Below are 17855 nucleotides of genomic sequence, written 5' to 3' on the forward strand. Positions count from 1 at the left end.
CATACATCTGTATATCACTGTAAGAAAAATAGTAAGTCAAGGTTGGGGATGGATATTTTTTATTATGCTGAATTTTCAGTGTGGAAGTATTCCTGAGGATAGTTAGTCAGTGCTGTAGCTACATATTATTCATATTGATGGCGATGTTAAGGTCTTCATATTCTATTATGCAGTGTGAGGAGTATGGAACAAAGTTTAGAAATTTAAATAAATTCACTAACTCAAAAATTTTAAAACATCTACTCAGATTATAGTTTCAATATTTTAGCATTACAAGATTGAAATGCAACGCCAATGAATTTACTGGTTCAAGCTGTCTTTAGGTGTACACGCGTATAAACCAGTGTTGTGTCAGCTTTGCTACTATTATTGTATTGCTATAACACATACAAATGCACTCACTTTCACAACCATATGGCAGCATTTGCTCGCTTGCATCTCAAATGTATGTTTCCCATCACTGTTTGCGGTTTGACCACCTTGCGCTGACAAGGTGTGAGCACATGAGCCTCTCAAAGGTAGGCGAGATAGACAGGTCCTCAGCGTCCTCTCAGCTTCCTTTGGACTTGCTATTGTCAGCTCAGATGATGCCAGAGCGGCATGAAGCTCGAGCGGGTGCGGGCAGGCGTAGACACTCCAGCTCCGTCTGTCACCCTGACTGACTTCAGCTGGTAGAAAAGCCACCTCTGGGTGTCTTTCTTGCTCCCCACACGCCTGCCTGCTTGCCTACATTCCTGCCTGCCTACTTGCACGACTGCCTCTGCCTGGTGCTCTCATAACACGGCAGGGACATGCAGGTTAATCTTTTATTTAAGGCTAGCTCATACGCACCTAGCTGCAGCCCACACATGCCTGCACATAAGCCTCAGGCTTCCACCTGTGAATTTCCCATCTGCCCGTGTACTCTTAAAGAGAAAATATCTTAAGCAGTTTGTTGTTTGAATTAAGTGTGTGTACTGTAGTCGCTTTTATATTCGTCCTCTACAGAGGAGCACGAATGCTACATATACAAATGCTTATGACAAGGGCATCATTGCTTGGAGACACTGTGCACTGCACATGTTTCCACTTACAGCAATAATTCTTTCTTCTTTTAAAAGGCAGCAAAACATCTTTTAAGCTGAAAATCGCTGGTCTGAAAGCACACAACTGAGACATATTCTTATGGAGAGCCAGGAAAAATGAATGTGGACCTTACAACACACTGACTCAGCACTCATAGCATCCACACATGCCCATGCACACAGGCACAGACACACACAGAGAAATGGAATTGACTGATCCTTGTCAGTAAGTCGTTTTCCGGGATCATTTTTCTGCATCAGCTGCATTTCTGCTTGAAAAATTAATGCATTTGTTTTCATAATGACACAGAGCAGAAGAAAATGGCTTTTCATGCTGGAACAAGAATTGATTGCATTGGAGCGGAGAGGTTGAGGGGATTTAATATTTCTATGGTCAACCGTCTTGTTGCGCCAGTAACACAGTACAGGTATGGTAGCTAAAAGCTCAGTACTCAGTAGAGATATATGGTATTTTACTTGCTTGTTAATTAAATAGTTCACCATGTTTACCAGCTGCTGCCCTGTTCTGGCTGCCTGCATTACCTTTGTCCTCAGGCGGTCACAGCATTTGCTGATTGCCAGTTTTCAACAGCAAACTTTACCCAGCTTTTAATAATGGGAGCAGCATTTTTTTTCCCTGTTTGTTCAGATGAAATAATTCTGATCTCTACATCAAACCCTGTAAAGACATCATCCCAAAGCACACTGACTGAAGCCATTTGCGCACACTACTCTAGTCACCTTCCATGTGTTGGTTTTATACATGCAATCTGGGGAGTTGATGCAAATCATAGTGACAATGTAGCAAGCCAAGCAGATGTTGGCTATGAAAAATAGATGGACTGTGATGTCAGCTGTGAAGTAGTTCAAGCCAGAGCACCTGTGACAGACAGCAGCATCAGTACCATGCCAAAGCTTGCTTCAAATCCAATTCTTACATAAGGACAGGTACACCTTAATCATATACCACCGGTACAACAATCATCCCAGGTTTGCTGGATGTGGCTTGCTTTTCACACATAAGCCTGTGGTTCAAGCAGTGCACTTCCATTAGTTTCATTGTCGTTTCATTTCTGTTATGGAACATTAAGTGCACCCACAAATATTGTAGACATAAAATATGCATCTAACTCTGATCTGCAAGGACAGGTGGGTGGAGCTTAGCTCCTGCACAAGGTCTGTCAGTCTAACAGGGAGCAGATCAAATATTCACCATATATACCTCAGTTTACCCACAGCTCTTTGTTGCTACTGAAATATACATTGACAACACGCTCAGGAGCAAGGCTGATTCTCTTTGTACTTCAGATTGCAAGCCGAGCTGTTTTTCACATCATTACTAGAGTGATGGGAACAAAACTCGCTATTATCTCTCTGTTTGATTGTATGATGAGATCCATTTACACCTTCCAAAACAACACAAATGCAATGTTGGTGACAGGCCATACATACTTTTTAAATCCTTCCTGAAATCATGCGGAGGGAGATCTAGTGCGGCATTCATATCTCCAATCCAGGCTGTATTTATCTGAACCTGAAATGGGCTGAAGGCTGAAGATAGCGTGAACAAATCTGACAGAGAAAGAGATGAAAACAGGATTTGACATCTCCAAAGCCAGGTATTAAGAGAGCTGCCAGGCTCAGAAGTGCAGACACAAGCAGACAGACACACATTAAAGTTTCAGAGTCCCAGGCCCAGAGAATGTCCTGTCTCTCCCCTGTTAGCATACCCCTCAATCTCCTCTTCCCTCTGCTTAGGATCCAGAATTGGATGTCCTGAGAGCTTGCTTGGCTGAACTTGGCTGAACCTGTCCTGTGACCCTGACTTCAGTCTGCCCCTGTCCCCTCTCATTCCACTGAGTACGCTTTACATGGAACACAGAGCTTGTGGTTGTCCCCTGTGTCAGCCTCAGATCCAGAGGCCGACTGTGCCTCAGGGTTGGTTCCTCGCCCTCCAACCCTCTACTCTTGAGTGCACTGTACCTGGGCAGGACGGAGCCAGACGTTTCCTTTGTCCCCAGCATGTGTGCTGCAAGGCTGAGGGTGGACGGCTGAGGGCTTGTGGGCCCAGTCTCTCTATGCTGAGTCCAAGCAGGTGCAGCAGAGTCAGCTCTGCAATCCTGACGTAACAGGGTTATCCAAGACTTAAAGGGGCTTCTCTGTCTGTCAGCTTGCCTTCTATTTCTCAGCTGCACAGCCAACCAGCCCACACACTGCAGGCTGCAGTCCACTGGCCCCAAGGCTCAGGAAGCCACCACGAGGGGGTGGTTTACGTGAGTGTGTGTGTGTTTGTCCCTGAGCCTCTACGTGGGCAAGTGTGTCTGTGCATGTGTGTTGGTGGAAGCAGGGCCTTGGGAGCTGAGAGTGGGAGCCTCCTGACTGCAACAGTGGCTGCTACCTTGGCAACCCAGGAGGGAAAGATGTGTTGAATGAGTGAGTGGGAGAGGGATCTACAGTAGATGCATGTGTGCGGGGGATGTGGCTCTTTATGAATTTAGTTATTTAAACAGGCTGAGTACATGCCACATGATATGGTCCAACTGTACTGCTAGTATTTGCACTGTAGGCTTTTCTTCTGTTATCTTTTTGCAAACTCACTCAACTCCTTCTGCACTTTGGAGTTGACCCTGTATACGGTAAGTGAAGTGTATTTTGACATGAAGTTGGTGACAGGGCACCTTTTTGAATGTTGGGGAGCGCTGGCCTATCAAAAATAGCACTACCTCAAGTTGCTGCTGGGGCAAGGGGCAAAACGTCAGATGGGAGAGGATGGAGGCAGTGACTGTGACACATTTATTTTGACAATGTGAAATGTTTTTTTCTCCCCTCCGCCTCAACTTAAAATGTCGCTAAATTCAAGACTGACCGAACGGATTTGCTTGTTTCTGGGGAGAAGGAGCTGGATCTCTCAAGGTGTGTTAGTATCACTGGCTCGCAGCACTGATGATCCCTGCTAGCTGCAACTCCCCCTCACCCCTTTTGATGATTTTGTCCACCCATGACTTCTGATTGACAGTTGCAGACATCACTGTTGACAGGGTGTGGGAACAACTAGAAATATTTTATACATAACCTTTGCAAAGGTCCCTTCACAAAGATTTTTTTTTTTTAATGATTTCTTTTTTAGGATTTTTATAGATCGCTTTAAATTCTTTCAAAGCTTTTTCCATTTGAAAACTAAACAAAGTTCTTTATATTATATAAAACATAGACAGAGGAAATGGAGACAAACAAGTGAATAATTTAAAATGAGTTGGCAGTATCACCACTACAGAATGCCTCGACTCTAAGTAGAACATTATAAAATGTGTTGTGACAACACGGTGTCAGCAGTTCAAATTAACTTTTTTAGACTTTGAACTTAACACTACTCCAAGAATAGAATTAGGAGCCATAAATTGCAGGGAGGTACAGGGAGGGTTCTCGCTGCTGCGTGTTTCATTTGGTAGCTACCACTCTAGATCAAAGAGTCTATAGTGCGTTCTGTGAGCCTTGCCTGATGATAGCAGGAGATGAAGATGCTTTCATGTCTGCAGAACAGGGCTCTTAGTCACATAATACAACAAAAAGGCACAAAATAATCACAGGCAATATGCAACTAGAGTCTCTTACCATGTCTACCTTGCAGCATATGATTGCTTGCTTTGCTATGTGCCTCACCGTACATGAATATGTTTAACTCTATGCCTGTAAATTCAGTGTAGGCATGCATACATGTATTTTGCTTTTATTTGTGCTTATTTTTGCACCTATAGGTAATTTTTGCATAGGTATGTTGTGCGAATTTTCCGTATCCAGTGTGTGTGAATGTATGTATACTGAATTGGGAAAGAAAAGGTGAAATTACAAATTGAGGCCAGCAGGCAGGATACCCGTTCGAAGTACACTCATTTTCTCATCTCACACATTGGGCAACCTGCTGCTCCTCAGGAAGCAAATAATGGCTTAGTCATAACACCTCGCTAACACACCAGACAGCTTCTCACTAGAAATAGCAGTGATTTTACCAGTGAAAAACAGGCCCACCTCCCTGCCTATACAATGTATGTCAGATTGTATAAATGGCCTGCCAAAAGAGTAGGGTGATTCCAAATTAGCCCCCACCTCCTCACTCCCACACCCAATGTGGTTAGTTTGTTGAAAGCGGATGTGACACTATATGACGAGGCTATGCAGTTGTTATACTATAGTGTTACCTAAACCTATACAATATGTAATGACATCTGTTGGCAGATGCACAAATGCACAGACTGTTAGATTTATGTACTTCACATCGATCCCATTGGGGATCTTCTTTATTACAAGAGCTCTGCTATCATTAAATTTACATAATTTTTATTAAGAAGCCCCTTTTCATTGCTGCCAAGCATTTTCGAGTCATTGTAGAATATGCACAACTGGCACTGTAAGCAGCTGACGAATCAAAGGCAAATGAATATCTAACCTCATTAAAAGGCCATTATGAAGAGCAATGCATCATTTGGGTTCTTGGTTTTAATTGACAATTAAAATATATAAGTTAATGTATCCATTAAGGTAATTGATCAGCACAAGGCTGATTTTTCTGTTAGTTACAATCCCATTAGAGGCCATTTATCATGCATTTTAATAGCTTCTCCATATTGCCTCAGATGCAGTGCTTTCTCAAGTTGTTTTTCTGTGATTACAAAAAAACAGGGGCGAGATCTCAGTCTATAAAATCTATTTGTGGTTTTCAAACTCTTTTTAAAGGAGTGATTCCTGTGACACAAAGGTAAGAGCTGCACATACATTAAGCAACTTTAATAGATGACGTGACATTGAAAATTACTTTTTTAATCTTGAAGAAATAAAAAGAAAATTACAAATTGCTTTAACAATATCACATTTTCTTTCATCTTTATTTTATGGTCAAACATCTTGTCTGGTGGTCGAGTAATGCGAAGCAGCCTGAGCTGGCTTTATCCTTGAATTCCAATAAGACATCATGCTAGGTTAAATGATGCTGAGCCATTTTAAACTGCGTCTAAACTGTGCTTAACCGCGGTGTGTTGAGCCGGAACAGAGCAGGGCACTGTGATGGTGTGATCCAAATGCAGGTAGCATGCAGAGCTGATCCTGCTGGGGAGTATTGAGGTGAACAGGGCAGGTGTTGTGACAGGCTGAAGCCAACCACACACTGCCTGCCTGCTGCCACCACATGCATTTTGTAGGTTACAGATGGAAAACTGCTGATAATAGTACCCTCACCTATGTGATTGCATATGCATACATAAGATAAAGAAAGGAAATAGACAGTGTTCTTCATATTTCCACTGTTGACATTCACTAAACGGTTTAGGAACCACAATAGCCCGCTTCACACACACCAACAATCACACATTTACTGGTTAGCTGCTAACCACTCCATTCCTCCTTGTCCTGCTGCCAGGACATACTTTACTGCTTCTGTTTGTTTCTATGTGCCTCTGCGATTGAGTGATTATACGTTTACTTGCGTGTGCGTGCACATGTGTGTACATCTGTGTGGTGCGTTGGCGTTGCGTCTCCCGCCCATCCATGCAGCCTTCAGGCAGTCAGGCAGATTGCCGGTGGCTCCCTGCTGTTTGCTACTCTGTAGCAGGCTGGAAATGGTGGTGGAATCCCCTCCTGGAGCTTTCCTGATGCTGCAGGCAGTCAGTCTCCCTCTGACTCCCCCTCATCTCCCAACTCACCTGGGGACTGATGTGAGCCTGAGAGCCTCACTCCCACCCTCTTCCTTCCAGACCCCGAGGCCCTCAGCCTTGCCAAAGAGAGAGTGAAGTGAAGAGTGGGAGAGGCAGATATTGTAGATACAAGCCTAAACTCCCCATGCATACGCCTCAGTGAAAGTGCATACACATGAACTTACGTAAACACATTATTTAAATGTAGCTAAATACCACATTCCTCCGGCCTGTAAACAAAGCAAATACATTATTACATTAGTTGCAGACTAATGTATTGCTGACTCATGTGCATGCCCACACTTGGATGCACGCCAACACACACACTACACTGAGGCCACCCCCTGTGACACAGCGACAGCATCCATGGCTGCCGGGTTTGGCCCTATTTGGCCGCATGGACTACTCCATGAGTGCTAAGAGTCTTGGTACCATTAAGCACCAGCCAGCCCATCTCGATTGCCCTGCATGAGTGCTCTTCGCCAGCACACTTCATTTTCAGCTAACCTTCTGGTAGTTGCGCTTGTCGAACCTCGCATTTCTTGTTGAAGATGAGGGATAGAGGTGAGGAAGGTGATGGGAAAGTGGGAGGCAAGGGTGGGAGAGATGGTGAACACTGGAGAGGAGCATTACAAGCAGCAGGCTCTCTCAGCTGTTGCACCCATCTGGTATTTCAAGTGTCTGTGAATTAAATGTATAGTTTGAATTTTTTGCCATTTAACATATTTATTTGGGGGGAAATACCTAATTTATCTGCATAGTGTGCCATTTCACGGGCCATCTTTCTTTATTTGCAAGCTGTAACAACTTTTATGTCTCATTTTAACTCATTCAATGAATTAGTTTTTACTTATACGTGCTCTCTTTTGTCTGTACAGTGTTTAATAATGAGAAGCTGCAAAAAAACGTTTTTTAAGTTAGATTTAAATTGACAAACTTAACACCTGATGTCAGCTGAGAGTCAGAGAGGAGAAGGAGCAGGAAGAGAGGAGGGTTAGTTATAAATAGCCGTAGTCTCTTTAGGATGGCAGGTTTTTAATTAACAATAGAGAGCGCCTGATAATCCACAGTTAATCCAGAGGAGAAGAGGGAAGAGAGGAGAGAAGAAGAGAAAATCGTCAGCTGTTTGATGTTAGGACTACAAGTCCCTCCTGGCCCCTCCACTGCTCACTGCCGAGCTGTTCTGCGCTGTGATATCCATAGCCCAAATGTATTTATTTTGTGAAACAGCCATGCTCCATATTTTGTGATTCACTTTGTGTCTGACTAACCGCTGTCTGTTCCCATTAGCGTGAATATGTGCACGCCGCTCCTCTTAAACTGACTGGGATTCTTTGTGCTTGCGTGTGTGGTGTTAGTGGATAGGGGCTGTTTGTTGAAAACTAGCCAACTGAAGGCCCTGATGGCTGGAGGCTTCCTCTTAAAGTCCTACGCCTGTTGAAAGGCTTGATCTGTCGGGGAAACACTGGGAGATGTCAGGCCTGCTTCACACTCAAAGGGAGTCTGCTATCTAAGACACTTTGAGCTTAGAGGGAAATGGGGGTGGTATTTTTTTTCTCTCCCTCTTTGCACAGCCGCAAAGACAGTAACAAATATGTTGTTTGTACTTATTGTGATATTTTATTTGCTAAGGCATTGAGGCAGAATTTAAGTTTAATTTATGACATTCTAGACATTCTGTCTTTGAAGCCTCGAACTTGAGCAACTTGAATGAATGAATGCATCGGTACAATAAATTCCCTCAAGCTCAGAGATCGCTAATATAACAAGCAATTGATAATGAGAGGTGCAAGAATCAGAGTGTAGACACATTTCCTGTTCAATATGATCATTACTATGACATGACAGGTAGTGTGTGTTTTCTTTTTACCTGTTAAATGGTACCTTTTTCTACTCTTATTTGATCACTTAATTAAGTGAAAATAGTCCCTTAAGTCCCAGAGTACAAATCTGCAGGGTTGTGGCAACCAAGCAGGCATTACATGACACATGGTTGACAAAAGTCACACCAAGATTCTTGGCGCTCCGGGCAAAAGTCACTGTGATCTTGTCAGTCGTGACGAGAAGTGAATAGATGTTGTTTTTGCAAGGAAACGATGTATGATGTCCAAAAGGGTGTCTATGGATGGGAGCAAGGGCTCTGTGTCATTTTCAGTTTTAGGAGAAACCAAAGGTACAGGGGTCAACTCTGGTCAACAAATCAGAGTAGTGTAAATGTAACCTTTTTCTCTTAGACTATCAACAATTTTCAAAAGACATGATACAAGATTCCATGTAGAAAGTAAATTTATTAGTAAGTATTAAATATGCCACCATATTACTTTAAACCTGCAAAGTGTTTATCCTCCTCTTCTAACAAAGAGGGGTCTCTCCGTCACCCCTCAAATCTTAAGCATGGATGATCAGTATAAATTAAGATGTTTCCTTGTTGTCAGTGAGCAAATTGAAGAAACGGAATCACTGAACCGCAGTAACATTTTAAAAGCTTTTCTTTCTCTCTTTCTGGCATTTCAGGACAGAGTCTGGGCTATGGCTTTGTCAACTACATCGATCCAAAGGACGCAGAGAAAGCCATCAACACGTTAAATGGACTCAGACTTCAGACCAAAACGATCAAGGTAACTGACACATTGTCCAGCTAAACAAGTCCAATTACAACACACCAGAATAGTTCAGTCCAAATACACACGACATGAACGACCAAATATTTGGAAAGTATTACTGCAACATCACTGGAGGTCATCCTAAAGTTTGCTGCTTTCTTCTCCCTCCCTCGGAGCCCTTTTAGATAGTCATGCTGTTAGTGAACGAGCTGGAGGGCAGGATGAGATTAACATGCATGAGTCTCAGAAATAAAAAGACCATCAAAATCAAAGAGGCACATTAAAAAGCTTGTGACTATGGCTGATATGCTAATTACTTTCTAAATGTCGACATGTAAAGGTGAAATTATATATATTTATATATCTCTTAGTGAAAGGGAAGAAACACGTCAATCATCACATGTTTTCCACAATAATTGAGAGCTCTGTTATTGCATTTTAATGGCATGACTAATGTGCAGGCATGCTGGTGGTTGTCACAGAGGCACAGCAGATAAATCAGTGCCAGCACTGTGCTCTCCCTCCTCCAAACATGTTTTGAAGACTAAAAATTAAACCTTACAAGCATATATAACGTATAACCTATCAATCTTCCCCTGATCATGTTTTCTCCTCTTTTATTTCCTCTACTCTCACCCCTGTGCTGGGTGTCAGCTGATACATTGTTGCTTTTAAGCTGGGTAGTAATCTGTTGCTCTGTGGTAATCCCTGGATTCTCACTTTCTGTCATCTGATCTAATCTGATCTCATCTAATCTAATCTAATCTAATAGGATGGGATTAGCCTGTCGTTGTGAATGGGGAGTTCCTCTGGGAATTTCTCCATTCCTCGCTGCCTGACCTGGCCTTGGTTGAGCATATCATCCCAGCTCTCATGCCGTGTGTGCGTGTACAGTACATTTTGGTTTGTTTGCATTGCGGTCTGTGGTTTGACACGTTTATGAAGGGTGTCAGTGTCTGTGTGTTGTCCACGGAGGCACATATATGATTCAGTCATTGCGGCCTACAATTTCAGCAAGCTAGAGCACACGTTTTGTAATGATTACAAGTGTTTGGATGAGCTAAAAGATAAAGACTGGGTCTTTATGGCTCTTACACTCCACAATACGAAGCAGGTCAGCCAACATGGAGATTTAAGTGAAATACTTTTTCAGCATAAAGACTAGAAAAAGTTGAAGGTCATTTATGAAGTGTGAATTCTTGAGGTCTTTATTAAGTGTAGCAGTCTGAGTTCACAGATTGTTGCTCTCATCATACAAGAGATTGCCTGAAGTTGTTCCTGACATAAAGGCGGTCTTCATTATGACAGAAGACAACTCTGCATCTCTGTCTGACGCTATCGCTCTTTCACACTTCATTTCCTCCCTCCCACTACCCTCTTTCCTTGCTTTCTCTCTCCACAACAGACTGAAATACCCTAAAGGTAACAAGGTAAATTAAAAGGCAGCACAGTAATTCTAAAATTAAGTTTGGCACTCTTTCATGTCACACCCTTCCCACTCTCTGCCACTACACGTGAGGAAACTCTTGGCCCAGAGATTTGCATGCTCTCAGGCAATGTGTCTCTCTGTAGTGAGTTTGAGTTGGTTTCGCTGCTGCAGTTTCCTCCACCATGACACCTCTGATTTTGTCAGTGATGTTGCTTTCTTACCGAGGCGTGAGAGGAAGCAGCATGCCAAAGGTGAGAGGAGCTCACGGTGACATGCATGCACATAATCTCACACTCCTTTTCCAACTTTCCTGTGCATGCACTCACACACACACACACACACACACTGGTTCACACATGCACCACACAATACCGCTCACAGCTTGAGGAGGTGTTGATGGATTAGACATCTGGAGTTGGCTGACAAGGAGAGAAAATGAGGGAGAGCTACATGGAGAAGAAAAGAGAAGCAAAAAGAGGAAAAATCTGGAAGAGAGAAAAAGGTTTAGTGAGGCAACATGCAGGAAGGAAGCAGAAGGAAAAGACCCAGGCAGCGAAAAGAAGAAAGATGCAGAGAGGAAAAGGAAGACAGAGGAGCTGAGCAGAGAGGCCAGAGAGGAAGATGTGTGAAAGAAAAGTGAAACATGGGGAATGCCAGCTGTTCCCAATCCCATTCTCCCACAGTTAGAGTTCAGCAGGATTTCCATGCTGTTGCTCAAGGATATGACTGCATATCCACCATATTTGCCTGACTTTAACCTTATTTGATGGCTTATGTCTCCACATGTCAGAGGTAATGAAAGTACTGCAAGGGAAAGCTGCTCCCGTCAGCAGCAGTAGTAATGGGATTTACGCAACTTTCGCTGAAGCAAAATCAGGTCTACACACGAGGATGTTGGGGACAACGTTTGACAAGTGAAAGTTCACTGGTAGAGAGCTACTGCTCGGAGCTGCACAGCACAGTATAACCAGTTATTCAGTTCTCGCCATTTGCACCATTAGAGGTGACATTCATACACAATATATTCCAGGTAGGAAAATGTGAATGACTCGAAAATAGCATTGAAAGCTGTGTGTGTGCGTGTGTGCGTGTGTGTGTGTGTGTGTGTGCATGGTAAAAGACGTGCTGGGTGAACTGGGTGAAAATGTGTGGGTCAATATATGGAAGTTTCTTTTCTTTTTTTTTTATTTCTACTGTGAGATTTCCAATCAGGAGTGTGTTGCAAGGACAAGCATGTAATGAATTTATGTGTTTGCGTGTTGTGCGTTTACAGCAGACTGTATGTAAGATAAATCAGAAGAAATGCAGTACCAAACAGAATAGTTGTAAAGCTAATCTCATACAGATGCTCTGGAGAAGAAGAAGTTAATGGTTTTACACATACTATAGCTCTTTATTAAAACTGTGAAATCCACTCTTCAAATTTCGCAAGGCTAAATGGCACTCGGTCAAAATCTTAAAGGCATTTGGTAACTTGCTCATTGCTAAGGTATTAATTAAAAAGGCGCCTGCAACACAACATATTAACTTTTACCTTTATTCATTCACATTTAACTCGGAGCGATGCTTGAAATCAATAGTGTGAATGAAGAGAAGACTTTTTTTTTTGTGAAAGTCCTAATACTATTAATCCTGTTCCCCTGGCTACCTGAGCTGTCCTTTCAAAGTGAAACACCTGTGGTTTCTACTCAAGGGAACAAAGTTTTCTCTGCCTCCCTGAGCAAACGACTCAAGTGTTATCTCTCCAGTGTTCTAAGCAGCTAAATCTTTTCCTGACAACGATAATCCCTACGGTAAGGTGTACCAAGAAAATAGAGTCACATTTTCTCCCCGTGGATCCAGTGACCCACACCCCTACCCATTCAAAACATACACAGACACACACACATACAATTACTTTCCCTTTCACACTTTAATCTTTTTTAGATTCAAACCCCCCTAGGACATTAATGAGTAATAAAGTACTGGAGCCCCATTTTATTTATCCAAGCCCTACTGTAAGACTCTGTGTCTGTTCCCACAGGTGTCATATGCGCGACCCAGCTCAGCCTCCATCCGTGACGCCAATCTGTATGTGAGCGGCCTGCCCAAGACTATGACCCAGAAGGAGCTTGAGCAGCTCTTCTCCCAGTACGGACGCATCATCACCTCCCGCATCCTCGTCGACCAGGTCACAGGTATCCATGGGGCAGCGCCTCCTCTCTCTTTCACACAGATACACATGATGAGCCAGACACAAAGCACAAACATGCATTCTCTGTGTTTACATCAATACACTGTTTGTCCCTGATTCAGCTAAATAAAGATTCCTGAGGACACCGATTATTTTACACATATTATGAACAATGATGGCTTGTGTCTTTTGCATGTGTTGTGCAGTCATGTGAATATTTGAATAGAGTTAGGCCCAGTTTGTGCCTCATAATTCATTACGTTTTTAAATTTGTATATAAATACTTAGATTTGATTCACAGATCTAAGTAAGGATAAGTAAAACCCAGCCATTATGAAAGTATCAGTAAATATGTTATGTGCTGAACAATTTATACCCATTGCTCAAGTAGCAACACATATTCTACAGCCAAACAAACATGGCAGCTGGAAGTGAGACATTTCTGTGCACTTGTCTCTATTGAAACTGTAAAATAGTCAACTGAAGTGTACATAGGTCTCAAGTTTATTTTAGCACCATGTGTCATATTTACACATTGATTTATACACAGCACTGTATGACCATACCTTTCTTCTTTCACCTTTTCAGAAGAGTGAAAACAAAAACACTGAAGTAAGAAACTGCAGTGACTGTCACGCATGAGATACAGCAATATTATAATACAGTTATAATATAGTTTCTGTGAAATAGTATTGTGATATTATCATGCATTAGTTTGAAAAATTACCAGTGCAACCAAGTCCTGGAGCTCATTGCTTTTCCAACACGTTTGAATTGTAAAGCACTTCATGACTTTGTTTTTTAAAGGTGTGATATAATTAAGTTATTATAATAGTTCAATCTATAATCTATATAGTTTAATTGTATATGCATTTGTCATATCTTGATATAATTGTAGCAGTATCTGGAAAGTATTCTAATTAATATCACAATATACTGATTTTAATTTCCCAGCCTTATTGTCCAATCATTGCATAGTCAGTGAGTGAGCGACCTCAATGGACAATTTTTCTGACCATGGCCCCAGCTGTGAGCGCCGTGGTAAAACAATGATTACATGAGAGGCACAAGCTGTGTAATATACATGCTCAATTACACATTCCACTACATCCAAAACACAGGAATGAATCACATCAGCCCATTGTATTGCAGCAGAACCCCTCCAGCGTGTCTCTTAGATCCATTTCAGGGGTTGTGTGTGTGTGCCTACAGGCTGCAACCTGCTCCAGTGTTATATGCAATGTGTACTGATGAAGCAGAAAGGGAGCAGCATGGTGTAAGCCACACTCATTTGCCTAAGCAGAATAAATCACTGCTGGCGGTGAAGTGCACGTCTGTCTGTACACACTGAGCAGATGAGGAGAGAGAGGGTGAGAGGAGAGGGGAAAGCACAGGAAGGGAGAGGAGAAAAGGAGACAGAGGGGAGCGCAGACAAGGGGGGGGGGCAAGGCGGCAGAGAAAATGGAAAGAAAAGCAAGTCACAGAAAGCGTGGTTGAGCAAAGACGTGGGAAGGAGAGGAAATGAGAGGAGGGAGGAAGCTAAGGAGGGGGACAGCGGAAGGGAGAGGTGAGGAAAAATTGTGGGTCCATTCCTACCCTCATCAGCACACATTTAGACACAGTGGGCTCATCTCCTGCTGATCTGTTTTTACTAACGGACCTGTCATGCCACCGTGCTTCCTAGACCCAGGGGACTCCTGAACAAAGTCACACAACAGACAGCAAGGCGACAGAAAACATATCTGTTTAACAACAGTCACGTGCACATCTCTGATGTTTTTTAGCTTCCCAACTCAGGCTATATACCGTGAATGAAACAAACCTCGACACAGTTGGTGCTGGTTTTGATGTATTTACCATGTGTTCATTCTTGCCTGGCGTGTGTGAGGTGTTTGGAATTCTATAAACACGCAGATCAAAGGGAAATGCTCAGTTGAGAAAATTATTTCACAAAACCTTCCTTTCACATGAGCTGTGATTTACAGCTAATACCAAAAGGTTAAAAAAAATCTTCACACATTTCTGTCTTTAATACACGAGCCACAAAATTGTGATGTCACTTTCCAGCCATAACACACTTTAACAACATGCTAATACTGCAGTGTATTTGTTATATACAGTATACCTAGTACATAGCTATAATATTATAGTATTAGTAGTATAGCTACAGTAGTAGTTCACAGACCAGTGGCAATACATATGTCTGACAACATGGTTTCATGACCAGACACAGTTTTTCTCCTGTAAAATGTAAAATGTATCACTGGTCAGTACACAACTACAATAATTTCTTTCCTGACTACAACACTATCTACTACCTACCTGCATTAAAACTGAAACATACAAAGATCCACACATGTATGCACACACACACACAGACACAAATGATCATAATGTGGAGAGAGATATACTGCAAGGTGTCCCCAGAGGGATGAGGATGAGCAGGAGAAATGTTAATGATCAATTAGATGTTAGAGTTGCTGGTGATTAAAAACATGGAAGACTTTAGAAGGGCCCTGAGAGTAGTAGGCTGGCATCATTGAATCATCTTTTCCTTCTCTCAGTTACTGTACAGGCATACGCACACAAGAGATACACACACACCCACACACTCGCTGCCATTAAGAGAGAAATGGGCTGCAAATTAAAACTCTCCTGTGACTGCCAAAAATGTAAGTACAGAACAAGAAAGGAGAGGCAGAGAAAGATGGAGATAAAGGGAGACGGATAGATTGGTGGTGTGTGTCAGGCAGGTTTGTGGTCCAAAAAGTTGTGCACTGTCCAGGTGTCTGTCTCATGATGTCTCTGAAAAAAAGAACACAAGGCAATTATTTTGCAGTGCATTTTGTTTATGTCATTTTAAAAACTTTAGAATCAGAAATACGCATTGAGTCGGTAGACCTAATGTTAGCCTGGGGTGGGGGTGAAAGTCAGTGTCAGAGAGGGCCCTATACCAAGGCCAGCTCCAGTGCAGAAAGAACTGTTCTTGTGGCATGAGGTTTTGGTCCAGGTGACTCAAGTGCCACAATCTTTTGTGTAGGAGTACAGGTTTTGAAAAGACAGGAGACTGCAGTCAATCACCTTCTCAGCAGAATGAATAATACGCTGCAATCTGCCCTTGTCCTCGGCTGTGGCACCAGTGTACCAAATAATGATGGAGGTGAGGATGGACTCAATGATGGAGGTGTAGAAGTTCACCATCATTGTTTTTGGCAGGTTGAACTTCTTCAGCTACCATAGGAAGTTGTGCCTTTATGTTTAGGGAGCTGATGCATCCTGCACAGCTGGCCTGCAGTGGGATGTAAACAGACTAGAATGAATGAAAAGAACTCACAGGGAGAGTAAAAAGCTTGATAGTTTATGAAAAATAATTCCAGTTTAAGAGAACAGTGCCACTGGATCACTGTCACAATATCACACTAACCACTCTTTGTATAAAAACAGATCCCTCCACCTTTTGTTTTGCTTGGAAGTTCTGTGCCACGGAGTTGGAAGTCCGCCAGCTCTAGAGCACAGTCCAGTATCGATCTACACAGCCACCTCTCTGTGAAGCAGAAAATAGAAGATGACAAAAAGTCCCTGTTCTTATCCCAACAGTAGCTGAAGTCCATCCAGCTTGTTGGTCAGTGAACGCACCTTACAGTAACAGTGTGCGTCCATTTTGCCAAAGTCACACAGGCGCACAGGCCCATTTCCCTCTTCTCTGGTGTTTTCAGGTGAGAGAAGTTTTGACCAGAATGTCCAATAATTCCATTGATAGAAGGAGAAAAGTGGGAAACAAATCCACTCGTGTTGTTCACTTGACGTTCATGACCTCTTCTCTTGTGAAGAGTTCCAGGTACCACAGCAAAAAACTGAATTAACAATGTGCACCAACACGCCGAGGCAGCCATTCTTGATGACATCATTATCATGTTGCCTTAAAGTCGTATTGCTCGTCATCAGTGTTCCCATATTTATTGAATTAGAGACCCAATCAGTGCCTTAAATCCAATTCACCCAGTGATTCACTGTCTCTACTTGAGACACACCCAAACTCTGTCCACAGAAATAGAGTGGGCTGTGGAGAGGAGCAATGCACAGACTGAAATACATAGCGACAGCAATGATACATAAAGTTGTTGAAGTGACGGATGTTCTCGAGTGACCATTGGCAGATGGGCTGATGATCCCCAGCTCGTGCTCTGCTAAATTGGGAACATGAAGTCTGTTCTCTAAATGACCTCCTCATCAACAGGATGCACCCTGCAGTCACTCTTCTGTTCATAAAGACAAGGAAAAACTTAAAAAATCACTGTGACCGTCATTCACAGTCCGAGGCAGCTGAAACAAAATCTACTAAAGTTGTCAACTTGCCCCAGAGACTTAGAGAACGAACACAACATCAATTTGACAAGGATATCGCTCCATCTCTGCCTCTGTCCCCTTGCCCTCTTCTCTCCCTTCCTCTGTCTATCGATTACTTCTGAAAGGATAAGCATATTTTGTGTCTTTATCAGTGCAAATAGTGCAGGTCGGATTCCCCCTCCTTCCTTTTACTTCTAACCTCCAGGGAAGGCAACCAGGCCGTGATCTTATGCTCTGACATCCAGTTTAAACTAGCCTCAATCTGAAACCGATATTATATCAGAGACAACTTTGGATCAATAGTTGGCTACTCCTAGTTTTCCAACGCGGACCTGTGTGAGCAGAGGTCAATGCTTACCTGATCAATGACTGCAAATACAATTGATTTCTACAAATGCTGGCTCTGATGTGAAACTGAATTTCAGCTCAGTGTGTGTGTAAGGACTGGCTGTGAAAAGGCTGATGCTGAGTTTCCTTCATGTGGCATGAAAGGTAGAAATGGGAAAAATTCCCATGGTAACAAGTCGCTTGTGTTGATCAAACAGCTCAAGACGA

General features: G+C 42.7%; 1 protein-coding gene across 9 annotated transcripts in view; it reads left to right on the plus strand.

Annotated features, from left to right (window-relative positions):
- elavl4 (ELAV like neuron-specific RNA binding protein 4) overlaps window positions 1–17855 on the plus strand; it is a 71614-nt gene that overhangs the window by 36244 nt on the left and 17515 nt on the right. For all 9 annotated transcript variants that reach the window (XM_027289999.1, XM_019262877.2, XM_019262855.2 and 6 more), the window contains 2 exons: window positions 9263–9366; window positions 12804–12957. In XM_027289999.1, coding sequence (XP_027145800.1) covers window positions 9263–9366; window positions 12804–12957 — 258 coding nt within the window. The remainder of the gene's footprint in view (window positions 1–9262; window positions 9367–12803; window positions 12958–17855) is intronic.

Source organism: Larimichthys crocea, chromosome XVII (assembly GCF_000972845.2).
Source record: "Larimichthys crocea isolate SSNF chromosome XVII, L_crocea_2.0, whole genome shotgun sequence".
NCBI lineage: Eukaryota > Metazoa > Chordata > Actinopteri > Sciaenidae > Larimichthys > Larimichthys crocea.